The sequence below is a fragment of the Tinamus guttatus genome, unplaced genomic scaffold (assembly GCF_059628265.1).
Source record: "Tinamus guttatus ecotype Peru unplaced genomic scaffold, ASM5962826v1 Tinamus_guttatus_pri_ptg000188l, whole genome shotgun sequence".
Lineage (NCBI taxonomy): Eukaryota > Metazoa > Chordata > Aves > Tinamiformes > Tinamidae > Tinamus > Tinamus guttatus.
In genome coordinates this window covers 237,377-264,934 of record NW_028288722.1, presented here as the reverse complement: position 1 = coordinate 264,934, position 27,558 = coordinate 237,377, and the positions used below count along the sequence as shown (strand labels likewise).

At 48.0% G+C, this 27,558-nt stretch overlaps 1 protein-coding gene across 4 annotated transcripts; it reads left to right on the top strand.

The window, feature by feature from the left end:
- The first annotated feature begins 521 nt into the window (after window positions 1-521).
- On the top strand, window positions 522-25,598 carry LOC104572751 (bMERB domain-containing protein 1). Of its 4 annotated transcripts, XM_088523425.1 has the most exons (8): window positions 522-564; window positions 2,994-3,066; window positions 13,533-13,653; window positions 17,681-17,754; window positions 21,985-22,099; window positions 23,960-24,033; window positions 24,688-24,842; window positions 25,226-25,435. In XM_088523425.1, the coding sequence occupies exons 3-7, from the start codon at window positions 13,550-13,552 to the stop codon at window positions 24,804-24,806; spliced, it is 486 nt and encodes a 161-aa protein (XP_088379551.1). In that variant the 5' UTR covers window positions 522-564; window positions 2,994-3,066; window positions 13,533-13,549; the 3' UTR covers window positions 24,807-24,842; window positions 25,226-25,435. The 4 variants fall into 4 exon arrangements, with proteins under 4 accessions (XP_088379551.1, XP_088379550.1, XP_088379549.1 ...); XM_088523424.1 differs by lacking the exons at window positions 522-564; window positions 2,994-3,066 and adding an exon at window positions 7,032-7,120 and having other exon boundaries at window positions 23,960-24,000; XM_088523423.1 differs by lacking the exons at window positions 522-564; window positions 2,994-3,066 and adding an exon at window positions 7,032-7,120.
- Window positions 25,599-27,558: the final 1,960 nt, after the last annotated feature.

The window sequence follows — 27,558 nt, the reverse complement described above, 5'->3', positions numbered from 1 at the left end:
AGGTCAGGGGGAAGCCCGTGGCCCTCGTGAAGTTACGGCAGCCCAGCCAAAGCGCAGCCCTCTCGTCAAGTCGCCCCATGAGGATGGAACTGGTGGTTTTCCAGGGCTTGCTGGGTGCAGAACGCTCCCCAAACTGTCTTATCTGTCCACTTAACCTGAGGTTGATTTCAATGCCTCTTTCTTCAGGAGATAAGACTTGCTTACAAAGTAGAAAGTGTTCGTCTGATCTCTGTGAAATCCATGTCAGACCTTAAATGCGGGTGGAGGGGACATTTATTGTCCACTTGACTGTTATCAAAAGCTGTTGTCAGTTTATTATGCACTTCCTTTGCCAAGAGACTTTATTGTGCATTTGCGAAGGGATAGATTTTTATTAACATTTTCCTAAGGCTTTGCAAGATGTGAGAAGGGTAGCTGTAAAAATACAGGTAGAATATTCATTTAAAATGACAGAAGTGCTCATAAAATGACTATACGTAGTATGCTGTCTCTCACCCCGCTGCCTTCAGGGCTCAGCAGGAAGTGGCTGGAGGTAGCAGATGAGGAAGAGCAGTGCCGTGAAAGGTAATCTGTTTCTCTGTATGCACTGATTACAGATTATTGTATGCCAAGTGTTTCCAGTCTAATTATCTCTCCTTTTTTCCAGTACAAATCCGCTACAGAATACTCTCCTGGAATTACCCTGCGGATGGAATTGTCCTAGTGCCAAGAATAGCTGGGACTTTTTATTCAGATGTTGCTTTCTCATTGGAATTCAAACTGCAGAGGAGAACAACTGGAGTTTCAAGAACTTACCCCAGCCTTATTATCACGTAGTACTTCAGCACCTCTAATTACTTATTAACAGAGTATCTGACTTCAGTCTTGAGGAATGTAACTGCAAGTCTCAGAGCTTCGCAGGCTTCTGTGAGATGAGTGTTGCAGAAAGGGCCGCAATGCTTTGAGGCCTTACTGTGCCAGTTAAATGGGCCAGAGGGGCTTGCTACGTCTGCTCAGGTACAAAATTGATCCGCTTCAGGTCAAGTTTAGCAAAGAGAAACCTTGAAATGAAAAGTAGTTGTGGCAAGGAGCTGGTAAAGCAGCAATATCTTGACTCCTCTGAGCAATAGACACTTAGGTATGTTCAGTCACTGTGAATGTGAACAGGGAGCAATTCTGCTGTGGCCCAAAGCTTACTCTTGCATATTAAGATTACCAATATGTATGCTTTTTTAAATCCAATTAAAACATTTTGTCTTCATTCAGGAAATAAACACATAGGTACCATTCAGGGAAAAAAAAGTTTTGATTAAAAAAAAATACAGAAAGGCTTGTTGGCTAAGGAAATCATGTGCATTTCATTGCCTCATTTTCCATTTAGGTTTATGTGGTTTGGTTGTGTGACGTTTGTGACTCAGTTTCTTCCTCTCCCTCCCCTGCAGGGACCTTCCCAGCCAAAAGGTGAAGGAGGGGAGCTTAAATTCTCCTTTGTAAGAATTTTTTTCTTCTGAATATAGTTTTGCTGTTCTTTAGGCAGAAGAGCTTGCCCAGGCATTTATTGTCCTTGGGAAGCAGGTGTAACTCAGAAGAACCGACTGCCCCTGGGGAAAGTAGACTTCCTTACAGGCATTTGGCTCTTACCTGCCGAGTTTTATTTCGGTGATGTACCTGTCACTCAAGCACATCAGCAATTATTTTTTTGACTCCTGGATAACTATTTGCCAAAACTTAGCATTAACGCTTTATTTTTTTTTATTTTTTTTTCTTTAAGTTTTTAATCTTTAACAGGATTTGGGCAGTGAAAAGTGATTACAGCATCTCATGAGATTTTACTCTTTCAAAGTGAGCCTTAACCACATTTCAGATGTTTATATCTAAAAGTATGTAAGTAGAAATACTTATTTTGCCTTTTACCAAGGATTCATGCCTTGCACCAAGGTTCATGATGTAAGCTGAGCTGTGTCACTCTCTTCTGAATTCAATTTAATTTCCTCCAACCTGGGAGGCAAACTGAAATGTTGAGGAACTTGTTCTGATTAGGAATTGTTGAATCTTTGTAGCTCTTACAGTTTAAACTGTGCATAGATCAGGATGTGTTTTGGGAGACATTTCAAAGGATCTAAGAAAATCATTTCAGGTTTGTGAAACATCATTCACCAAAAATGATTAAAAAAAATAGATAAAATGCACTTTCATACACTCACTCTCTTCATAGTAAAGCAGCTTTTAAGCCTTGCAGGTAGTTATCTTTAGTATTTCAGCAGAACTGGAAACTTGGTAACTAATTGCCCCAAACACCTTATCTAGTGTATTTTTTTTTAACTTCTGTTCTTGAATTACAAGGAAGCTGCTAAAATCCAAGATTGTAATTTTTCTTCTGTTATTTTATGATGAGATATTGCATATGTTTCCTTCAGATCCTGTCTGTGTGCACCTCACATCTGTGAGTAATTTAAATAGCATGGCTCTTTTAGAATGAGAAATCAGGTAAAGCTCAGATGTGCGCTGATCTATAAATGCTAATTTTTCTGTGTGTCTGATTGGAATAGCAAGATCATCCAAGTGTTCTCAGAAGGTGTCTTTAACTCAGCCAGCGTTGCCAGCTTCTTATTTTTTTTTCTTTGTAGACTGTAATGAAATATAACCAAATAAATCTACAAAGAGATTTTTGCATTTTTGTAATGATTCTTTTCTCACACTTGTAGCAAGTACATATCTTACAGTCCATTTAAACCCAATTTAGCGGTAGCTTCACAAGAACAAGAGAGATGATGCTTTTGACAGCAGCAGAGTATTTTGCATGTTCTGAATCTTAAGAGCTAGAGCTCTTGACGTGTCTTCTCTTCCACGACGAGCAGAACGTCACTAAGGCATGATCCATGCCAGCTTAAGTGCCACTTTGCATAGTTATCAATGCAGATCTCCGTGTTATCTCCTAGTAAAAATGTTTCTGTCTCTTTTTGTCCGTCTTTAAAACACACGCAAGATCTTACCAGTTGGATTTGAACTCATAGGTATTAAGATCACATCGTGACACTGAAATTCTGTGCTTTCAGGAAATGGGTACCATCTACACTTCTTAATGTGGTAAGTAGCTCCTGATCATTACTAAGGTGATTGCTAACTAGCGCTAATGCTGAAATGAAAAAAAGTAACATGTCTGTCTTGGAAGAGCTCAATGCTCTTTAAAGCTTGAAATTAGTTTAAAACTTGAAATTAGTGCAGCATCTGTATCACTACCTTTCTCAAGAGGGAATCGAATCTCTGCTCCACGACTGCTAATTTAGATGGTACCTTCTCAGGGAACAGATACACTTATTTTCTGCATGTTTCTTCTCCGAGGCCACTGGTTTTGCTGTCATGAAAATACCTTTTCTGGCCAAAGGTGATTTCCTATTTCAAATTATGTGGACTGGTACTGCAAAACTGAAGTGAAACACAGAGTTTAGTATGGGGCAACCTAAATATTAACCTTTGTTTCACTGTAATATTTAGAAATCTTGCAGACTAAATCAAACAGCAGAAAACGTTGTAGATATCTCAGGATGACTCTACCTATAGAGCAGATGGGAAGGTGTCAGTACAGCTGTATTGTTTTAAAACTTGAAAGGCTTTCCCAGACTTAATGAGACTGAAAGGGCAAAACTGTGGAGATAATTGCAAGACTAAAAAGGTAGGTTTGTGTTAGCACAGAGATTTTTTTTTGTTGTCCACAAGAGGAATTTTTAAGCCAGAAAGCACAAACATGCTTTAAAAATAATTATAGTTTTCAAGCACGACTTGAGAAACGTGTTTCTGAATTTTTGACAAATCCTAAGGAGAAGACACTTTTTTAATAACTCCAAGTCAGTTCTACTCATAAAGTGTATATGTTTCTCTGCAGGAATAGATGTTCACTTTCTTGGAATCAAACTGAGAAAATCTTACCATGCCGAGTGACAAATCGAAGGATTAAGCTTCCTCTTATGGTCAAGATGTGACTCATTGAGCTGGCAGTGAATGGCCTTATTAGCATCACCTTGGAAGTGGTTTTGAAGATTTTGATTTCTGTTCTATGTGCCTTAGGGCTGTATATGATGTCGGCATAAGCCCATATGATGTATATGATGTTATCTACTCAAAGTTTCTTTAAAAAGCTCCAAATGACCCTGTCTGTCTTGAGGCTTCTCAGGCTGCAGATTATTTTTTCTTTGTATTTGTCAGGACGTTTCAGGTAGCAGAGAGATTGTATTACTGTTTTTTGATACTGAACAATGTTCTTTCATAAGTTCATAATGTATGCGCACTTTCTATTTATGTACACTTTTGATTTCTAGGTAAATAACCATGTGGAAGGAAATATTTATGCTTTTAAGAAATATTCTTCTACATGACTCTCGTGTGGACTAACGAAGAAGAAGATCCATGAAAGATCGGTGAAAATTTCTTAGCTTTGGATTCGAAGACTTAGCATGCAACTGGGTAACGGAAAAACCACCAACTTTACCTGTAGATTAGGGTGCTCAGGACAAGCTGCCTGGTACCAGACATGGGGTATGCCAGGTTTGTTTGCTTCTGCAAAATGGTCTTAAATGTAATGGTGCCATTAAATGTGGCAGACCGAATAGTAGGTGTTAATTGGATTGTAACCGGTGTGCATGACGACTGTTAAAACGTAATCCCAGATTTCTGTAAGAATAAAGCAAGTATGTAGAATGTCTTAATTTACGTTGCAGCCCACATCAGATCTAGTTACCCATGATGAAAGTAATCCTGAATAGCATTTGACTGAAGAATTGCTTAAAATATTTACACGTTCATTTTCTCTGCATTGGGGCACAATCAAAGCAAAAGGAGCCACCCGAGATCTGAGTTCATAATTACATGGATGGGGGATGCTCATCATTTAATAAGCTGGGTAACAAGTGGTGGCCTATTCTTACATTTCTCTCAAGTCATTAAAACAACAAAAACAAGAAATGGTCAAACACACATGCACAGGAAACACCATTCCCTCTCAGCTCAGTTTTGGCTCTGTCAGTAACGGGGAGCCAAAAAGTTAAAATTTACAGTGCAGCTAGAGTACATGGCCTGGGAACCTCGAGGCAATCTTGAGCAATCCAATCAAATAATGAAACTTTGTGTTTTTTTTTAAGCAATGCTCTTTGAGATCTGACAGCTTTTACAGCACAGGTTGGTGGCCTCCTGGTTCTGCAGTTCTGCATTTCCAAACAGTTGCTGTGGTGCTGCTGCAGCTGCTCGCAGTTCGTGTTCCTGGAGCTGCTGCCTGTCAAATCCCAATCCGCTGAGTGCACCCTCAGCAAGTCTGTGGATGATAGGATGCTGTGTGGAGAGCCAACACTCCAGGAGGGCCTGGACAGGCCAGGGAGTTGGGCGGAGAGGAACCTCATGAGGTTCAACAAGGACAAAGGCAGGGTCCTGCACCTGGGGAGGAATAACTCCAGGCACCAGGACAGATTAGGGGTTGACCTGCTGGAAAGCAGCTCCGAGGAGAGGGACTTGGGAGTCCTGGTTGATACCAAGTGAACCATGAGGCAGCAGGGTGCCCTTGTAGCCAAGAAGGCCAATGGGCTCCTGGCTGCACCAGGAGGAGCATTGCCAGCGGGTGAGGGAAGGGATCCTGCCCCTCTGCTCCATTCTGGGGTGGCACCTGGGGCACTGGGGGCAGTTCTGGGCTCCCCAGCACAAGAGGGACGTGGAGCTGCTGGACAGGACCCAGCGCAGAGCGACAAAGATGATGGAGGGACTGGAGCATCTATCGTGCGAGGAAAGAGTGAGAGAGCTGAGCCTATTTAGTCTGGAGAAGAGGAGGCTGAGAGGGATCTGATCAACATGTGCAAGTACCTGAGGGGAGGATGCAGGGAGGATGGGGCCAAACTCTTCTCAGTGGTGGCCAGTGACAGAACAAGGGGTAACGGGTACAAATTAAATCCCAGGCAGTTCCACCTGTATATGCAGAAGAACTTCTTTCCTGTGAGGGTGCCAGAGCTCTGGCACAGGCTGCCCAGAGAGGCTGTGGAGGCTCCTGAGGCTCCTGCTCTGGAGATCTCCAAACCCACCTGGATGCTGCCCTGTGCTCTGGGTGTCCCTGCTGGAGCAGGGGGTTGGACTGGATGATCCCTAGAGGTCCCATCCAACCTCAACCATTCTGGGATTCCTGAATCCCTGGTCTTGCTTAGACCCATTTTTTTTTCCCTCTGCTGGAAAGCTTACATGCAGCAGTTCTGAATTCAACAACAGATAAACCTCAGTCTCCTTTGAAAGCATTCTGTTTAAAAATACTGGACAGAATCAAGACCAAACAGCTTTTTCTCTTTTTCTGATTTTTCTGGATGGGAATTCCATCTGATGTAGATGGCATGTATAATCCCATCCCAATATTTCCCATGTAGATGGGAAATATAATCCCTTTATGCAGGAAGAACATTTTACAGGGGTTGTGCAGGCAGCTGTCTCCTTGTGAAGGGCAGTCAGATGCACAGGAAAATGCTGCAAGATATGTAAGGTACAGGTTTGAGCTACCACCCTTGGGACATTAGTAGGCGAAGAATGTTCCTTCAGGCCCATTCTTTACTCAATGCACCTCTATTTCACTCTCTGCCAGCCCATTTTATTGCATTCCTCTAGAAATCTTCCTGCGCACCAGCGTAGCGGGGACGGGCAAGTTGCATCGCAGCTGCAGGGCCAGAGAGCAGGACGTAGGAGCTGCTCAACCCCGCAGCTGCCACCTCTCTTTGCACCCTCCGGGCTCCACGTGTGACCGAGGCTGCCCCTTGTCTCAGCCGCGGGGAGCTGGGTGATGTCCCCTGCGGCAGGTAGTCCTGCCCTGAGTCCTGTCCTGCCTCTCGTCTCAGGCTAGCGCTGTTGCACAGGGGCGATGGGGACAGCGCGGCCGGGGGCAGTGGGGGCCGGGTCGGCGGGGCCGGGGGCGGCGGCGCCGGGCCCGGCTTTGGCGGTGCCGGTGCCGGCAGGGGGCGCAGCGGCGGCGGTGGCAGCGCCCGCCCCTGCCGGCCGCGCTCCGCTCGCTCCGCTCCGCTTCGCTCCGCGCCGGGGGAGCCGCGGGCCATGGAGGGCGGCCGCGCAGCCGCTCGCTACGGCGCGCTGGAGAGCACGCGGTGGGCGCCCGGCGGCGCCGCGGCAGGTGAGGGACGGCGCCGGGGCCGGCAAGGGGCTCCGGGGCCGCCAAACTTTGCCCCGGGTGGCTCCGGGGCTGCCCCACGCTGGCCCCGCTCCCGGAGCCGCCGGTGCTGGCTGGGAAAGGGGAGCTTCATTCATTGAACGGAGCCCCGCGGGTCCGCCTGGCACCGGGGCAGGGTGCGGGGGAGACGAAAGAGGGACCCTGCTCGCGGCCGCGGGGCGGGAGGGGAGGAAGGACGGAGGGAAGGGGAGGATGGAGGAAGCACGTGTGGAAGGAGGGCTGGAGTGGCCAGGAGGAGGGATGGAGCCCGGGAGAGGCACGGGGCGCCGCGCTGCCCTGCAGGGCAGGAGCCTGGGGCTCGCACCGGCTCCTTCGGGGTGACCGGGGCAGGCGCCGGGGCGGGCAGGGGGTTCCCCAGCCTGGGGTGGGAAGGAAGGACCCGGTGCTGCGGAGGATCCCGGAGCCAGTTCCACTCCACCCGCTCTCCTTCCCCATCCCTCCATGTGCCCCTCAGCCCCTTGCAGCGGGCAGGGCTGGTGCAGGCAGAGGGAAAAGCGAGGACAGGGCAGGGAGCAAGACCCAGCTCTGCCCAGCATCCCTCTTGCTGCCGGGGTGGGGGGGCTGCTGTCTGCTCCGAGGTATGTGGGGGACAAGCCCCTGGGGTTTTCATGTCCTAGTGTCACCTCCAAGCTCCCCAGGCAGTGCTGGCACCCAAGTGCTCCTCATGGGAGCAGTTCGGTCTCTGGTTGTGGCTGGGGGGAATAAAATCAGCTGGGGCAATGCAGAGATGCAGCTTTAGGGCATGCTCCCAGGGGATCTCCATCCGGGCCAGGGGCTGTTCAGCTTCCTGGAAAGGTACCCAAGTTTTAGTCCTCCTTGGCACCTTTCAGCAGAGCAATATATATATTCCCTCCTGCCTCGCCTTTGGAAGATGGAGACCCCGACCTTGGGAGGATCCAAACCTGAGCACGGCCATCCCCTGAATCCTCTTTTCCTGGCAGGCAGGTGACACCAGGGTGGTCCAGGAAATCTTCAAGCATTTACTGAGCTCAAGGGGCTGAATAGGGCCCAAGCATCTCCCCTGGGGGCCTGCGAGTGAGGATGTGGTGGCACTGATGTTTGTTCGTTTGGTGAAATTCTCCAGACACCGAGGCCCTGGGGGAGGATCCTCAGGCTGTGCAAGAACATGGCAAGGGTTAGTATCTCTCTCTTTTTTTTTTTTTTCCCCCCAAATGTTGCCCCATGTGGCAAAGCTGTGCTTTCTCACGAGTTAATTAGTGGGGAGAACTGGGGCACTGGGGAAACAGTGCTGTAGTTTGATGACCACTTCCATCTGAGCAGGATGAGTCCTCCAGGAACCGTGTGCTCTGTCCACCTGTTGGCAGTCCTGGCATCTCCCATCCCCTCCTGTCTCTCCAGATGGTTTCTCCCAAATCATGCAGGTAGCAGGGCCTGGATCTCCTCTGGAGAAGCTGCCCCAGATCCAGACAGACTTTGCTGTGCTCCTGCTAGCCCAGCCTGTGAATGGAGGGTTGATTCCCACGGGTTGTGAGCCGCCTGCCCAGGCTGCTTTCTCTGGCTGTGAAAAGCACACAGCTAAGTTAGGCACCTCTTGGGATGGAGCCCAAGCAAAGAGCTTTGACCTCCCTTGTCCCCAGGGTGCTGTCAATCAATCGCTCAACTTTAATCATGCAATAAATCGCTGGAATCTCAGCCTGCACTGGTTACTGCTGTGACTCATCTCAGGCTTGCTGCTGACTGTCTAAATGTTTTCACCAAAGACATATGGAGTGAAAGTCTCCAGCTATTATACTCCTCATTAGCGATACTCTCTTCCCCGGGGCTGTGTGACGACTAGAGCATCTCCATGTTTAAATCAAAGATTTCTGCTCTTGTTTGCTGGGTTGAGACCTGCAGAGGTCCCTATCCAGAGGTCCCTTTGCTGTGGCTAATTTCTGCACCCAGCTCTGCCACGCAGCCTTAGCAAAACAGTCTCTAGAGAGTTCTCCTCTTCTGCCTGCACAATGTGCCAGGTTTTCTTCTTCTCAGGCTCCCCGTGTCCACACTTGCCACTGCCGTAGGATCTTGTGGCCATCACACAGGCTTTGGGGGTGCGTGGTGTCCTTTGGGCTTGTCACCATTACAGGAAAGCTGCGATCTGGTCTCTGCCTGTGATTGCTGGTGTTTCGGAACTCTGCATCACTCCACATCTGCCTGGAGAAAGCATTTCCTGAGCTAGCAGGAAAGATTCACGTAAAACACAGTCAGTCTCCTAGACTGGCTTAATTACGTGAAATCGTAGAGGAATTTAGATCAGGAGGGACTTCTGATCCAGCACTCTGTTCAAAGCAGGTTTCCTGGCTAGATCAGGTTGCTCACACCCTCATTGAGAAGATATCTTAAACCAAGGATGGGCATCCCACCACCTCTCTGGTTCCTGTTCCAGTGTCCAACCATCCTATGAGGAAAAGGATTCCTAATATCTGGAATAGGGAATCTGGAATTTGGCAGAGGGAAGGGGTCTTCATCGGCAAGATCATCTTTCCATCCTGTCAGCAGTTGTCAGTGTGCTCTCTTTTAGTCACCTGGACAGATTCAGTGGTTTCCCATGAGGGTAATAGATGTGTCCCATGCAGTGCCATAGCCGTGCCCCCTTGTCCAGGGATTTCCCACATCCCACAGTGTCTCTTCTGCATTTCCAAGCTGAGAGTCTGAATTCAGTGCAATGGATTTCTTTACATGGGACAGATTCTCTCAATATCCAAAAAGCAGCAGCAGCATCTTACGATGCCTAGGACTTTCCTGAGTGTTCACTGAAGATACAAGGGGAAGAGAGAAGCTGTTTAGGATAGTTTTAAATGAAGCAGAGGGTGAAGTTTGGGGCTGGAGGAGGCCAGAGTGTCAGGCTCTCTCCTGGGGTTCTTGAGCAAGCTGGGGACAGTGGTGAGGTGGAGAAGGAGAGCACTGGCTGCAGGACTCATCTCTCTGGCTACAGCTGGGGAGCCGAGGGCTGGCTGTGAGCTGGTCTCCTGGGCTTGCAGGTGCCGATGGGATGAAATCTCTTCCCACCCTCCTGATGCAGACGAGGGAGAGCAATCAGGCACTGCCACCTCCTCCCTTTGTGTGCAAAGGTGAGGAATCATCTCTCCTGTCTGGGATGGCTTCAGCTAATGAGGGTATGGGATGAGAAGGGAGAAGAGGTGACACTGACACCTGCCTCAAGCCCTTGAGCTCACTCACTAGGAAAGAGCTGGCTGATAATCTGAGCCAAATATTTCTACTACCAATAATGTGAGTCATTGCTTCACTGAACACAGGACCGGAGTGGCAGATGCCCTTTCCCCAGGCCCATTCCTGTGCTACCATGAGCGATTAGATTTGTCCTTAGCTAATGAAAGCTGCAGTAAACTCATATCTTTGCTTACTGGAGCATCTGTAAATAATCAGTCTTGTCATTTTCGCCTCGTCGCAGAAATGACACTTTAAGAAATGCAGCTTCTTCCTGGCAGGTCCAGAGCTGCCCTGAAGTACGGCCAAACCCCAGGAATGCTTGAAAGTGCAAGTTGGCTCTCCTGTCCACAACCACACGGATGTCACTACCTGCTTGTCCGTCATGTTGGCAGGGAGATGTATCTGGACAGCCACAGCTGGCGAGCGGGCAGCTGAGCCCCCCTGGTCGGCACCCACTGTGAGGCCCTGGGTGCTCAGCGGGCGCCGGGTGCGCTGCATGGTGAAATGTCCAGGCCCACAAGGAGCTCCGGAGCGCAGAGAAGCGCCGGCTGCAGCATCCTGCTCCCCTAGCAACTCTGTGCAGACCCCTAGCAACTGCAGCCTGGTCCCCTAGCAACCGCATCCCAGGCCCTAGCAACCCCACTCAGGCCCCTAGCAACAGGGCTAAGGAAGATGTGAAGGGAGCCCACGGGGTTAGCCCATCCCTGCACAGCGCCGGATCCCTGGGCCATCAGTCCCCAGGCCAGGCTGTGTCCCAGCCACACGGTTCCGAATGGGAAGCAGTCGAGGGCTCCGCGTGCTGGTCGTGGTTTGAATGTGGCTTGCACGGCCAGGAGAAGTGGGAGCTAATCTCTAAGTAATCCTAATGCACTTCTAAAACAGTGGGAAACTCTTCTCCGAACTGGCCAGGCTAACCTAAAACGCGTATTACCTGCTCTGTTAAACTTCTTCTGCCATCTGCCTTGGATGCATGGCTCACTCTGGGAATGATTTCTCAAAACAGTTTTAAATGGAGAATAGATGACCAATTTGTGCTGGCTCTTTTGCCATGTACCTTAATGTTGACTTAACTCTTCCTGCTCTGTAACCTTTACCTCTGGCCCACTTTCTATTTGGGATTCCCAAGTCAAACACGGACTTTTTCAGTTCCCAGATCTTGGGTTCCCCAAAAAGTCTATCTTCCAGAGCTGGCTTCCCCTTAGCAGTGTTTCCTCCTGCCTTTGCACGGGCAAGGTCCCGAGGCTATAGGGAAACCAACATTTTGGAGAGGAGAACGGTGCCATGGAGATTCAAGGGAAGCAGAATTTGTCCCTGCGCAATGATTTTTAATGTTTTCTCATAGCCTGGCTTTGCTGTAGCTTCCCCCACCCCTGCCATGTGTGTACATGGCAAGAGAGCCAGATTAGTTTGTGCGAGATGAATGTGTCATTGCCCGTCACTGATAAACGCCCACTGATGTGTCTGTGAGAGCCAGACATGGCTGGAAGCTGGAAGGGAAGCCTCCGACAGCCTCATAACATGCGACATCCTTATGTGACCCACGAGATAACCCTGTGTAAATCAGAGCACCTCCCTCTGCATCAGGCCAGGGCAGGAGGGAGAGGCAGACCAGGCTGTGGTTGCTGTGGTGGTTGTGGTGGCTGTGATGCTGTCAGGCTTGCTGGGTACTCGTCCTCTGTCCCAGGCTGTCTGAGCCCACTGCTGCTCTCTTCTAAAACAAATAACATTCTGTTTTCCTCCCGTCCTGCTGAGAAGCTCCAGAATATTTGCAGGACATTGTGGGTGAGGTTACAGAAAGCACAGGGTGTTAGATTGCTATTATGAATTATGGCAGGGTAGGGTTTTTTTTTTGCTCAGTGCATCTTGAGCCCTGAGCAAGTGACATCCCCTTTCCTTGCCTCAATTTCCCCAAGTGGGTCATAAAGGTGATGTTTGCTGCTCCAGAGGGCAAGGAAGCTCAGCTCGCCAATCTGAGCACCATGTGGGCCTTTCCCTGCCGTAAGCTGGGAAGGAGCCTATGCTGGGACGGGAGCAGCTGTGGGGTCTTCCCCTCCATGACTCATAGGACGCCACTTGGTGCTATACATGGGCCAGAGTTTAGCCCTAACGTGTTAGAGGAAGGAGTGTGCATAGTCTGGTCCCCCTGATGTCCTTCCATTTGATGGAGGTGCCTTAAGACCTTGGGGAACCCATAGTGGCTGTTGCTGGACCCAGCATCAGTGCAACCTTTTAAACATGCCTGATGGCAATAATCTAGCAGCATGTGCAAAACAAGCGCTGCCAAACCTTTTCCATGGAGAGGCCTGGCATGGCATTTTAACCTTATTCGGTCCAGGACGTGGCTGTTTTCAAACCCTGTCTTTTAAAACTTCACATCTCTCATCTTCCTCCTGCACAGGCAGGGACCAAAGGGAAGGGCAGAGTATCCCCCTGCCTTGCTCTTCTCAGTTTCTCCTCATTCCCAGCATAGATGTTTTCAGCCAGCACACCAGCAGCTCTAGCAGTTCTGGAGCATGAGAGATATATGTTCCTCACTCCAGACATTTCTAGGTCCCTTAGCCCCACACTGTTCAGTAGAAGGGAAACGCCGGGGCTTTCTAGGCTTTATAAGCAGAGCCAAGCCTGGCACAGTGACGGCATGGAAGGAAGTACTGCCAGTAGAAGCTGGTGAAAATGATGCTTGTTTGTTAGGCTCAGAGGGCTGGAAGCTTGGACAAGGTTGCCTGCTGGCCTCCAAGGTCTTCCTTCATGCAGACGCTTCATACATATTGCATGTGTGTTTGGAGGTGGGTACAGCAAGCCAAGCTACCTCTGGTGCTAATGCAGCAACAAACAGACTTGTTCCAGTACCCAGCACTACATCAGTCATAAGGAAAAATCCAGTCACCGGCAGCTCAATGACCTTCCATGTGGCAGGTACTTTCCGTGTGAGCTTGAGTCCCATCTTGCTTGCATCCATGCACACATGAAGACGAATGGCAGAGGTCCTTGGAGTTTCACTCACTCCCAGCAAGGAGCCTGGAAATGAGTTTAAGGCTGTTACGTGCTTAACAGTTTTGCTGATCTAGGTCACAGATGTGTTATGTTTGCTGGCAGGGGTCTGGGACAGGCCAGGCTACACTTTTGTCTTCAGCACCCCTATAATATTCCCTGTTTGCTAATGTGGCTCACATTTCATTGGCAGAGGATGAGATTATTTCCATGGCTGACTCGACCACAACCATTGATGACATTGAAGGGGAGCTCTTCAAAATCGAGAGGATCAGAGAAATCCTGGTGAGGAGGGAGTCGGAGCTGCGATACATGTGAGTATCCTGTCCCTCAAGCACACCAGTTATACAAAGCAGAGAATTTAGTATTAGTCCCATTAAAGCTAAGCAACCCAATCAAACTGCAACAAATTTTATTAGTTGGGTTACAACAATGCTAGCAATCATGGTCTCAGTTAATGCAGAAAAGAGTCATTAATACCATTAAGTTGTTATGGTCAGACCAGCCTGAAATCCCATGCTCTCAAAGCCTTTTATTTTTTTTATGGTAATGGCAAAGATCATATTTGCCGGGCACTTGACATGCTGCTTGTCCAGTGCATTTTTGTCACCACCAGATCCTGAACTGCAGGGAACACAAGAACCTGGTAATGGCCACGTAAACCTGTTATCTCAGGGAGCTGTAAGCAGAACTTGGAATTAACGGTGTGATTTCGATCGGCATGATTTGAAGTGATGGCCTCTGAGAAATCAGCCTGGTTCCCCTGAAATATATTGCTGAATGGGAATTTTGGAAGTCATAAAAAAGTGAAGTGCTTAAGTTCTTTCCATGGCAACTGGTACCTGACTCTCCAGGGCGCCTTCAGCAATCACATGTGCTGGCTTTTCTTGTCCCTTTATTTGGTATGCATTTGGAAAGTAGAAGAGAATCATGTACAGAAACAGTGAGCCAGGGTGGATATGGCTGCAAAATTAAGCACTTGAAAGTGAGGAGTCTTCTGAGACAGGTATTTGAGCTGTGTGCATGTGCCATGAGGAAGTGGAGCATGTGCTGCCAGCTTTCAGAGTGCACCACTGGGCAGGACAACAGCTCTGCAAGTCCACAAGAGCCGAGTGTTTGGGCTGAGAGAGCTGAGGATTGCCTAAAGCCGAGAGACACGCAGTGCTCATGATGCAGTACCATGCAGAGATGTTACTTGACTGGTCAGTCAATAACTGTCGGTGATTTTGTTCCTGCTGGAAACAGCAGACCTGAATGTTACAACATTTCTGAGATGTCTGTGCTATAGAAAATGTTGAAACTCCCCAAATCCCTTTTTTTTTTTCAAAGCAAAAGGAAAGGGCAACATTTCCTGAGGGAAATTCGGCTGTGTACATCACATGCTCCATGCAGGAGCCTGGTCCCAGGGTGGGATCGGGGAGAGGACAACCAGGGCTAATGCTGCACAGTTGATTTCACGTCATGGAAATAAATGCATAGAAATAAATGCAGCTCCAGCAGAAACCTTCTGGGTGCTTGCCTTTGCCATCTCTCCCACATTTTATTCAAATGAGGATTTTTATTAGTGCTCATTTATTATTTTTATTAGCAATTTAACAAGCTTTAGCTGCAATTCAGCTTTAATAATATTCCAGTTATTTGCTTATTGCAATGTTACTAAGTGAACTACTAATAACATTTTCATACTTTCAGAATGAGTGCTTGTGGCAAGCAAGCTTAGCTGCATGTATATGAGTTTGTGAGCAATGGACAAATTGCATGCTTCCAAAGCAGTGGGGTATAAAGCAATAGTGAAAATTTAGGAGAGAAATAGGAGGGAAAGGCCAGCTGTAGCAATACAGTTTTGGGAGGATTCAACCTGGGATTTATATGGAGAGGGGCCTGAAGCAGGCAGAGCAGCGCAGGGTAGGTACTGTTGATGGGACGAGAATCCTTTTGCATCAGAGCACCAGCAAGTTTCTAACGGTGGATCCTGGGGTCCTGTGGTGCTTTAGGGTTCATGTCAGAGCATCACATCTTTGGGAGCAGCCAGGGCTCGCATGGAGCGGTGAGTGAAAGAACAGGGAGACATAGCTGATGGTCAGTGCAGGGATTGCACTTTGAGCTGTGCCCACTTTTCCCTTCAAAGTGCACTTCCAGGTTCCTGCGGTCCTGCAGCAATGGTTCCTTTGAGGACTGTCTTTTAGGTGTCTGTCCTGTGAAGATCTCCTGTTGATGCTCTGCATGCAAGCTGAGGGCTTTGTGGTGATGAAATGAGGAGCAGTGCCTAGAAGGACAGATTGATACACAGAGCTCCCAAATATTAGCATTGGTGAACCCACTCTGTGTCCTCACATGCGACTTTTACTAGTCTCTAAAACAAGAAAACTTGTAATATGCAAACAAATCCAGACATTGTCAGACGGAGCCCAAAATGGAAACACCAAGAGGAACATCTGGGATGTTCTCCTGCAGCGAGATTGCACAGGGTCCCTCTTTTGACAGTTCATTTTCCCTTCCCTAATTAATATATTTGTGGTGCCCTCTTCTCAGCTGACAAAGCTGCAGCTGTGAGTAGCTCACAGGAAATGTGACTCATCCTGGACCCAGTGAATTGAGTGACTCAGTGGAAGGGCTAGCAGGATTATCGGAGATGCAGAGATAGCTCTTAGCAACACACACTTCAAAGACACTTCTGTCCAAGGTGCTACCATAAGCCACAGATCATGTATTTTGACTTTCCATCACTCACAGCTGCAGAGCTTGACGTCCCAGTGATCTCAGCTGTGCTCTTGCAGGTTGGCTGCTTTGCCACATGTCTTGCAAACATGCCAGGAGTCTTCTGCATTCAAGGCTTGGAAAAATTGTGAAACTTGAGCTAAGGTGCTGGAGTGCCTGGTAGGGTTTAGGAGGAGGTATGGCCTTTAAGTTGCTTTTCTCTGAGTGAAAAATGGGTCAGACTTTGGAAACTCATCTTCAGAGGAGCACAGTAACTCAGCTGACGTGCCCATCACATCTGGAAAATCTAGAGGCGGATTTTTGGTGCAGAGATAGTTTCATTTAGCCTCAGGTCATGAAACACAGGTGGAGAGATGCCAGATGATCTGGCCAGGGCATCTCACCCATACTGTAGTAAGCCTGGAAAGAGAAGAGAAACATTCTAAGTCTTGGCTCAAGAGGTCATCCTTGATCAGGAGATCCACAGTCTTGCCAGAGTGGCATCTGGTAGCATGCCGTCGGAGAAGACTTCAGGAGATGGGAAGCAGGCAGACACGGATTAGTGCTGAGGATATTGGAGAAGCGGCTTGTCTCACCTGCAGCAGAGTCACCTTCCTGGGGAGATGCTCAAGGATGGCTTGTCTGGTGTCAGAGAAAGCTCTCAGCCAGGAGTGCTGTCTGCTGCTGGGGTTTTCCTTACCAAGAGAGAGTAAAGCCCTTCAGACTGAAGCACTGACATTATCCACGGCCAGACAGATCACTCCTAGGTCTCCTCTAAGTGGGGCTTTAGCTAGGGTACAGGTATGCTTTTTTTTTTTTTTGAGATAAATCAGCAAATAAATGAAATCTTGCCAGACATTTCAGGTGAGCAGCTAAGATGTACTTGAGCTGCTCCACTCATGGGGCAGGCTGAGCATCTATGAGGCTTTGTCTTCCTCAGACATCATTTAAGCTGCTTTTCCAACACTGCTGTGGCCACATATTCCCCAGCACCGGCTATAGCAGCTGCTGACATTTGAGCCTGGATTCCTGGGAGCCCTTGTAGGATCCATCCTCACTGGTATATCAATGCTCTCCCATGGCTTGAGGCAGAGAAGATTTCCTTGCCTGTGGCTTCATCAATCTTCTGTTAAAATGACCTTGTTTCTTAGTGGGCACCTGCAAAGTTTACATATTTTTCCCCTGCATTGTTTTTTCTTTTGTTGCTCTTTTTTCTTTTCTTTTTTCTCTTTTTTTTAAAAAAAATCTGTAGAAATCCAATATGAAAACATAAGAACTTTTTATTTTATGTGGCAGCAGTTTCTGTTTGCTTTTGGATTTTGCTGTTTGGGGACTGCTCTCTTATTATTTTTATTTTAGAAGAAACACAGCACACAGCTGCTATTGCATGCTATTGCATGCCAAGCCTTAATAAGGCATCATTGTCAATAGCGCTATTAAATTTTTGCTTAGCCAACGCCAAGTGACACAACCTATTTAGCGCCAGCAAAAGTTCTGAGAAGAAATGAGCTATCATCCCTATGGGAAGTCGGGTGAATCTGTGTTCCCTGATGCATGCATTGAGATCAATAGGTCGGTTGCATTTTGCTCTAGAGCTTTTGCGCCTTTCCTATCTCCTCAGTGGTTTCATTTGTGTCTATGCAGGATGGATGACATTCAGCTGTGCAAAGAAATCAGCCGACTGAAAAAGGAACTTCAAAAACTCATAGCCCTTCCAGGTAAGGCTCTGTAAAGTTTCAGAAAGCTGCATGCTGCCTTTGCAGTCAGCAAAAGATTTCTGTGAAATCTCCCATTCCTGGAGACACAAGTGGTGCCTGCATGAACAACAAGAAATATGGTTCCTAAAATCCGACTTGAGAACTTTCTTAGGAGCTTGTCTGCTTGCAGTGCTACCTCCTCTGAGGAGGACCATGGGTCTGATATATCAGGAGGAAGGGGGATGGTTGTGTTAGGTGGAGATGAATGTGGATGTGGTGCGACCTGTGTGCCCACCAAGGAAGACCCCCAAATGAGCCCAGAGAGAGGAAGAGGACATTTTCATACTGCACCATGAAGGGACTTCTTTGGAAGTTGTAGGAGGGCAGATGCCTTCAAAGTCCTGAAATACTCAAAAAGCAATAGGCAGATGACACTGTGCAGGGACATACTGGACTCCCAGTCAGTCACAGCCAGAGTAGGATAAGTGCTAGAGGCACACCTTGGCACGGGGATTTGGCGATGTCCCTGACAATTAATTCTGCACTCAGGTTGTAGAAAAGACTCGAACAGCTAGGGACAACATGTGCAAAAGCTTCAGCTGGGAGGAAATGCTGCTTTTTTTCCCTCCATTGCCATGACCGGTGATTCATGATGTCCCTGTAGCAGCCAACAAACCACATTTCTCTGTTCACAGCCTGTGGAGGGTCAAAACTAGGCTTTCTAGAAGATCCCTATCAGCCAAAACATTCAAATAAAAGTACACAGAAAAGTGTTCAGGATTTCAGAGATGACGAGCAGGAAAGATTTTCCCCTGAGCTGTCTCCTTGACTGTTCCTAAGACTATTCCTCCTCCTAAGATACCCATGTTCACTCCACCTGTAAGGACTTTACCTGTGATTCTAGGACCTGATGGAAGAAGTATGCCTGCTTATTTGTTCCCATGAGTTTGGCCATCCAAGCAGTAAGATCTGGACCCCAGTTATTTCCACCACAAGTGGAATCTCTCTGAACATCTTGAATTTACGCAGGCCAATGAGTGTTTAGCAGGGCGCAATGCCTCAATGCAAACAGATGGCCAGCTGCACACGTCTGTTTTCCAGAGCATCATCTCAGCTGATAACCTCTTGTAAAGAACCTATCTCAAGAGACGTTCACCCCTTCTAATGCTTTAGTCGTGCTGTGCTCTGTGCTGTGTTTATGAATCATCACCATGCAGATTGAGGTAGGTGAGAGACTGGCTGCTGCTTCATATGCAGGTCTCGGTTGGTTTTGATACAACCTGGCTGCATCCAGAGGAGGCTCAAACTGGAGAAGTAAGGATTGTGGCATAGCTATAGGAGCTGCTTGCAAAGTGTAGACATACATCTCATGTGAGCTTTTACTCCAAAGAGTCTCTAGTTCATAAAAGAAAACTTGACACAAATGTTGGTTGAGAACTGGAACTTCTGGGAGCTTGAGGAAATGTGACTGACTTTCCTTTGCTTTGGCTTTTCATTTCTGGACATTTCAGCATTCTCAGTTTCAGCTGAGAGCAGAAATACTGGTAGAATGCAGGCAGCTTATTTGGTTTTTATAAGTCAAGTCAGACTGTGCCAAAAAAAATGCTGCAAATCGCTAATTTTGGGAGGACACAATAGCAGATTAAAACTTAAAATGGGTATTATTCAGATAAGGACCCAAATGCGTCAGTGCTTACTCAGAGCTCAGCCAGACCTGCAGCTTAAAATCTCACTAGATCAGGTTGCCTTTAATAATTCAGAGGCACATCACAACTATAAGGGACTCTGACATCAGCAAGTTGGAAAAAAAAGGGTGCCAATTTTGTATAGTGGTTATGTTTACTCTTGTATGCTTTAACTTATGAGAGCGGATAGTTAGTTAACTCCCGATAGCACGTTTGTGCACCAACCTGATGGCTCTGATTGTTATGACATCTGAATGACATTGAAAGTGTCCCCTGTTCCCACCAGGGCGATGGGAGCCACTGCACAGAGAGACTATGGCCATGGCCGGGTGACTTTGCATTTACTGTTCATGGGATTCATACCTCGGTTTAGACCTCAGCTTACTCCATCCACAAGATCACTTATCATCCCAATTGTAGGATAAACCTCTGTTGACTGGGGATGTTTCTAATAACATGATGATAGTGAGAAGTTCCTCCTACTCAGACTCACACAGCAACACCTTAGATCAATATATAACAGGCGTTAAACTAAAAATCAATACATGCTTTTGGTAACTGCTGAGGCAAGATCCAGGCTATGGGTTTGCCCCATACTGTGAATTTCACTGCATTTTTTATTTAGTTGAAGTAAAACTGGAGAATGATCCCTCTTTTGTTGGACTGATTTTAAAGGTGGCTGCTGAATTCAGAAATGGTATTAAGTAGCTGCAGCGCAGACAATCACAGTCTCCACTCGAAGTAGCTCTTCAGTTATCTTTAAAAATCCTTAGATCTGTTTCTATCATTTTCCCATATCTCACCATTATATACCAGTCTGTACAAGGCAGGTCTTATGGTGATATGAGAATTTCCCTGGTCTTTGCGGACTCAAGTGTGGGATAGATGAGTGGACAGTGAGATGGATTAGGAACTGGCTGGATGGCAGGGCCCAGAGAGTGGTGATCAGCGGTGCAGAGTCTAGTTGGAGGCCTGTGGATAGTGGGGTCCCCCAGGGGTCAGTCCTTGGTCCAGGCCTGTTCAATTTATTCATCAATGACCTGGATGAAGGCACAGAGTGCTCCCTCAGCAAGTTTGCTGATGACACGAAACTGGGAGGAGTAGCCGATACCCCAGAGGGCTGTGCTGCCATCCAGAGGGACCTGGACAGACTGGACAACTGGGCGGTGAAAAACCTCATGCAATTCAACAAGGCCAAGTGCAAGGTCCTGCACCTGGGGAGGAATAACCCCAGACACCAGTACAGGCTGGGGACCAACCTTGTGGAGAGCAGCTCTGCAGAGAAAGACCTGGGTGTCATGGTGGATGATAAGTTGACCATGAGGCAGCAGTGTGCCCTCGTGGCCAAGAAGGCCAATGGAATCCTGGGCTGCATTAAGAAGAGCATCTCTAGCAGCTCGAGGGAGGTGATCCTGCCCCTCTACTCAGCCCTGGTGAGGCCGCATCTGGAGTATTGTGTCCAGTTCTGGGCTCCACAGTACAAGAGGGATGTGGAGCTGCTGGAGAGAGTTGAGCGCAGGGCCACAAGGATGATCAGGGGCCTGGAACATCTGCCCTATGAGGAGAGGCTGAGGGAGCTGGGCCTGTTCAGCCTGGAGAAGAGAAGGCTGAGAGGGAATCTAATCAGTGTATATAAATACCTCAAGGGAGGGAGTGCAGAGGACGGTGATGGTCTCTTTTCAGTGGTGGCCACTGATAGGACTAGAGGAAATGGCCGGAAACTGAAACATCAAAAATTCCATAGGAACTTAAGGAAAAATTTCTTAACAGTGAGGGTGACAGAGCACTGGAACAGGCTGCCCAGAGAGGTTGTAGAGTCTCCTTCTCTGGAGATCTTCAAAACCCGCTTGGATGCAGTCCTGTGCCACGTGCTCTAGGTGTCCCTGCGTATGCAGGGGGGTTGGACTAGACGATCTCTAGAGGTCCCTTCCAACCCTAAGCATTCTATGATTCTATGACTACACAAAGGTTTGTGGCACAGGTGGGTCCCAGAGTGCTAGAGGTAGATGAGTCTTGGGTTCTGGAGGTGCAGGTGACAGCGAAAGGTAGCACATTCAGCGTAGGAACTTAGCAGACACTTGTGGTCATTCTTGTCACTGCGATGGAGAGGACATCAGTGGAAGCTCACAATAGCTTGATAAGTCAGATATACTGAATGAGATTGCAGGGATTGAGTTCAGCAGGGATGAGACCACATAAGGCCAGTGGATCATACTAGTCCTCATGTCTCTGTATGTTTGGGTAAATAAGATGCAGCCTGTTCCCAAAGCACCTGATCGTTTTTGATAATTCCCTCTGTTGGGCACTTGTATCCATGGCTGGACCTGCAGCTGTTTGGAGGACCAAGCTCAGAGGCAGTTAAGCGGAGCCTCTTGAGTCCTGCATAGGTCAGCTCTGTGCCGAGACTATGTGATTGGGAGTGCTAGCTTGGGAGTTGCAGGCTAAACACATCCCAGCTGAAGGACGAATCTGAACTAGCATCTCTTATCTCCATGGAACAAGAGAGCACCTCAGCCTCGAGGGGATGTCCCCTATCAGTGTGTTAAATGTGTTCCCTGTGCTGCAGAGACTGAGAAGTCCAATGAGGAGAAGCAGAAAGAAGAGGAGCTGGTGCAACAGATACACAAGCTGGTGGAAACACGGGATTTCCTGGTGGATGATGTGGAGTTTGAGAGGCTCAGGTAGCATGGTGAACATTAATCCTTTATTTATTTATTTATTTATTTATTTCAGACCAGCTACTGCCTGGCTAGGTCAAGTGGCCTGATCTTTGGTGTGTGCAGTGTGTATAGTAGATTGAAGAACAGAGCCCATAGCTGGAACGTGCTCGTAAAGGCATTATCTGCACACTCCACTCTTTAATCTGGATCACCATCCAAAGTGATTCATATGCAACTCAGATGGCATATGTTTGGCCTCCTAAAGCAGGAGCAACAGGTATAAGTAAGGAGGGTCCATCCCGTTCCCTGAGTAGTTCCTGCTTAAGTGAGAAAACCAAGGGTGCCCAATGCCCTCTCTGCCACTATGGGGTCTCCCAGGGTGCTTCCAGACTAAGTCTTGGAATCAATGCTACACAGTGAGGTACTGAGCAGTCCCAAACCACTGATCTAGGCTTTCTGCATGTGCAGGTGGAGGTTGCTGTGCCAGTCACACTCAGGCCATGCTTTCTGAACGCTGTGGACTAGACACATCCTCCCAGAGAAGACCTGAGCGTCTGACATATTCACATGACTCTAGAAAGAGAGGTTGAAGAGGCTAAGACAGTTGTTGACTCTGGAGATAGATAATGGAGAGAATGGCATGGCTACTTGACCAGCTGGGTCTGGCCCAAGAAATGTTTACAAAGCAGGATTTTATGAAAAACCTCATGCAATTCAACAAGGCCAAGTGCAAGGTTCTGCACCTGGGGAGGAATAACCCCAGACACCAGTACAGGCTGGGGACTGACCTTCTGGAGAGCAGCTCTGCAGAGAGCGACCTGAGCGTCATGGTGGACGACAAGGTGACCATGAGGCAGCAGTTGCCCTTGTGGCCAAGAAGGCCAATGGGATCCTGGGGTGCATTAAGAAGAGCATCTCCAGCAGCTCGAGGGAGGGGATCCAGCCCCTCTATTCAGCCCTGGTGAGGCCACATCTGGAGTACTGTGTCCAGTTCTGGGCCCCACAGTACAAGAGGGATGTGGAGCTGCTGGAAAGAGTTGAGCGCAGGGCCACAAGGATGATCAGGGGCCTGGAACATCTGCCCTGTGAGGAGAGGCTGAGGGAGCTGGGCCTGTTCAGCCTGGAGAAGAGAAGGCTGAGAGGGGACCTGAGCAGTGCCTAGAAGTACCTCAAGGGAGGCCGTGAGGAGGATGGTGCTGGCCTCTTTTCACTGGTGGCCATCGACAGAACTAGAAGTAATGGCCACAAACTGAAGCACCAAAAGTTCCACATGAACTTAAGGAAAAATTTCTTAACAGTGAGGGTGACAGAGCGCTGGAACAGGCTGCCCAGAGAGGTTGTGGAGTCTCCTTCTCTGGAGATCTTCAAAACCCGCTTGGACGCAGTCCTGTGCCACGTGCTCTAGGTGACCCTGTGTGTGCAGGGGGGTTGGACTAGATGAGCTCTAGAGGTCCCTTCCAACCTTAAGCATTTCATGATTCTATGAGGAAGGGATGAGGAAATAGCCATCCAGTGTGGTGGATCCATCTGCAAAATACGGTTCACTTGTGAGCATGTGTTAAAACCTCCCTCTGCAAAGACGCTGCTTTGCCTCCTCCCAAGAATGGGAACTTCTGTTGCAGGTGCTGTCAGCTCTGGAGGGCTCCAATTCAGCCCTCTCAGAGTGATACAGGGGCTTTCACTTTTGCAGACCATTAGATCATTCAATTCCTTGCTCTTGTCTCTCCAAATAGCACTATGGTGGATATACAGTCACAGAACAACGTGGCTTGGCCAGAAGTTGCTCTTCTGGCTTCCAGTCTGTGCTATCATGCCTCACTGGATGCTCCTGGATACCTCACTGTTCCTTTCCTGAGTGGTGATCAATCTCCTTTATCACAGGGAAAAGGAAGAAGACAAGGAAATGGCAGAGTTCCTGCAAAGTAAGCTCTCCAAAAGCTACCTCCAGAAAGCAAGTAGGTGGTTGATGAGTTTTATTCCCTGCATAAATCCCCTCTGGCAGTTTCCCCACTTCACTAAGTTGTCTGTCCCCTTAATTTTGTTGTTCTCTGTGGGCTATTCTGCCTGATGGGCATCTGCTGGTGGTGGAGGGTGTTAGGAAATGGCTAGAGGTGCTGGTGCTCAAGAGCATGTAGTGGAAACATCCCACATCCCAGATTGGTATGGATTCTGTGCTTCCACAACTCTCCTGACACTTCCACACAGCATGTCCTACGAGAACTGGTAGGTAGATATCCTTTCATGTCGTAGGTACTTCATCTGACTCTTTCTAACCATCTCCTTATGTCTCATCACTGTTAGCTGAGATGAGTTATGGTATACCACCCACTCCTCGTCTAGTCCCTTTTCTTTGTGCCCCCAGAATTCCTGAAGGAATACATCTTGGGTAGTGTGGGAGGCATTTCCAGTCCCCTGTGTGTCCTGCCTTAGGGACACCTGGGAAGCACACCTGGTGATGGGCATCATGATGGCAGAAGCTCATCCCCAGCTTTGAATTCAAGGAGGGGCAGCATCCCAGCACTGAAAGGCCTCTAAGAAGAAGCAATGGGCCTGTGCCCTTGTCACCAAGCAGATGCTGACCCTGAAATAAATGGTGCCTCTTTCCATAGCTCCTGTCAAAGAGAAGAAAATGACTTCCAGGGAGCAACAAACATCTGCACCGTACATGACCAAAACAGGCCTCACCCTGCTCAAGGAGTGCTGTGGCTTCACCTGCTCCATTATGTAGGCAGCCCCCAGCTCCTCTGCACAGGAGATGATCATGGTAACATGCATGTCCTGGGAAGCCAGGCTGGGTGAGAGGGGCTTCCTCACGGTACAGAAACTCCCAAGTTCCCATGTAAATGGGTGAGCATCCACCTTTCTAGTGCCTGGGCTTCACTCAGGAGGAGATGAGAATGGCTAAATCTGAGAGCTGGGTCCTGGCTGACAACACATGTGGTCTCCCGGGAAGGATATGCCTCATCCTTCAATATTGCTATGAGTCTTCCATTGTGGAAGGTGGCCTGACACACAAGTGTCAATGTCATTGGCATTGGACACTCTGCAAAGCAGGTTTAGACCTCCAGCTACTGCAGGGGGTGGGATGCACCAAGGGGATCCCATGGTCACAAACTTGTTTTGCTATCTCTTGCCTTTCCTCACCAGGTCTCCAGGCAGAGTCCACAATCGGCTCTCCGCCGAGAGTTTCAACTTCCTGTCATTGCGCGTGCTTCCCACTGCAGCACCAACACCGAGGAGACTTTCCAAGCAGGCTGATGCAAGCTTGGATGGTGGCATGTTTTCCTTGTGCCACATCACTGGTCTTCTGCTTCATGACATCAACAAACACCGAATTCTACCCAAGCTCAGCTTGGAAGAGGCATGTGCAGCAGTGTCAAGCAAGGCCATGACAAAGAGGATCGATGTGATTCTTCACCTGAACAGAGTAATAAAACAAGCACTGGGAGCTAATGTTCAGAGAACATCGTACTCCACCATCCGAAAAATGCTATGGCCATGGATGAGTTCTCATCCTTGGCCCTTGTATCATCTTGTTGCGTGTCTTTTTTTGGATGCTTTGTGGGGAATTTTGTTGTTTGCGCCTGTTTTAATGCAAGGTACTGAATGGTTCTGGATAAAGCTGTGGAAAGTAGGAAGGACAGTCTCAACAGGCAGCTGAATGAATTTTTTGTGACTGCTGTGTTGAAGGGTGGATGGATGAATTGGTCCCCACCTCACTGCTACCAGCTCCAGATCAGGAGAAAAAAGGGAAAGTTAGAGGAAAAGGGAAAATGAGAGAAATTCAGGAGAAGAATAGGGCAAAGTGCAGAGGGAAGTGAAAAACAAGCAGGAGACTAAAATGTGACAGGGAAATGAGAGATATTGTCACTGCCAGAACTGTACCAAGTCTTGTCCTCCAGTTTCCCAGCCAACATGAAGCTTGGGGCTTCATGAGCTGGATGTAAAACACTGTGTGAAAGATGAATGCACCCCAAGATGTTGCAGTCTATGTTGTCTCATCTGAGCACCTGTGTCATGATGGCACAGCTAGGGCTGGTAATGCCTGTTTTGATAGAACTAGGGCTCTCTAGCTGTCTGTGAAGCTCTTGCCCTGCTTATCCTTCTGTCCTTTAGGGTGGTACAGTTTCACTGCTGTCTTGGGATGGCCTCCCATTTGGGTGGCTTGCCAAGAGCTCCGTTTGTCCTCTGGCCAAAATGCAGAGATGCTCAACTTATTTCTGTTGCAACTTGCAGTAGTGATGTGTTCCTGCCTGGGTCCAGTGTGCAGGTCAGCAGGTCACATCCAATGTGGCTCTTTTCATTGCACTTTCTGCTATTTGTGCACTTGCTAGCGCATTCATCCTCATAAAACACAGCACAAGGGAGATCCTTCCTTGTGTAACACTAGAAGCAGATATGAGTTCCTTTTGTATTTCTTTAGGAGCACTTCTGTAAGACCCTGTATGTAAGACCCATTTCCTTTTCCTTCCTGAGCAATCTCCTCGCCAAATGGTTTTTATTAGCAGTCAGAAAAGTCCACAAACTTTAAAACAGTCCCTCTGTACACTCACAGGACCAGGTATGAGGCTCAAGTCAGTTAACATGGTGCCTGGTCATCTCCAGCAAACTTGACCTTGCTCTAGGTCATGTCACTTCTGAGCTGACCTTAGTGGTCTTGGTCTGGAGCCTGCCTTCATTTTCTGTTGTGCATTATTAGTGACCTGTGGCATCCTGCAGCCACCCTTTTCCTAATTCTGGTGCTCTCCTTGCTTTAGAGCACCTTCATAGATGTCTGGAGGAAGGGTTGGAAAGCACTGTAGATAGCAGAGGTAAAGTAAGTGACAGAGAGCTCCCCTCTGCTTCACCAGCCTATATAACAGAGGTGTGCTTCCATGCTGCAGAACATATCTAAAGCTGTTGCCCATGCAGGAGTGGTGGGTAGTGTTGCAGGCCGTGATCTGGCCTGAATGTGGTGGGACAGATTGGATTCCTCTTAATCCTCGTTCTTCTAGACATTGTCGAGTGACTGCTTTTCGCTGTCACTCTGCAGTTACCCACATGGTGCAGAATGGGTGTTTGTTTTGATCAATACAGATCAGTGGTTGAAGACCTAAAGGACCCTTCCCGTTCTTGCCTTTCCCAGGATCAAATTGGGGAGGATAAATAACTGAACCAGTTTGCTTAGTTGGACCAAGAGGGAGACAAAACAAAGATTCAAAACTTTCTCTCCAAGCTGATCCCTACCTCCATCCTTCAAGGCCTAGGTTTCAGCTGCTGGAACAATGCTTGAGTAGGCAGCAAGGATAGGTGAGGAGGAAATGGTGAAAATCCTGACCTGCTCTGTACTGTGTTTTCCAGTCGTATTTGTGTAGCTAGTCATGAAGAAGGAGACAGGCTGCTGTTCTGATCCTATTCAGCCTGTATTTTAACTGTCAGCAAAGGTGCACAGCACACAAGAGAAACACTCTTTCATGTGTATTTATTTCAAACCAAACAAA

Coding starts and splice junctions, on each gene's coding strand:
- LOC104572751 (XM_088523426.1), top strand. CDS start 7,045: ATGGAGGGCGGCCGCGCAGCCGCTCGCTACGGCGCGCTGGAGAGCACG. Junction 7,121..13,532: donor GCCCGGCGGCGCCGCGGCAG/GTGAGGGACGGC, acceptor TTTCATTGGCAG/AGGATGAGATTATTTCCATG. Junction 24,034..25,225: donor AAGCTACCTCCAGAAAGCAA/GTAGGTGGTTGA, acceptor TTTCCTCACCAG/GTCTCCAGGCAGAGTCCACA.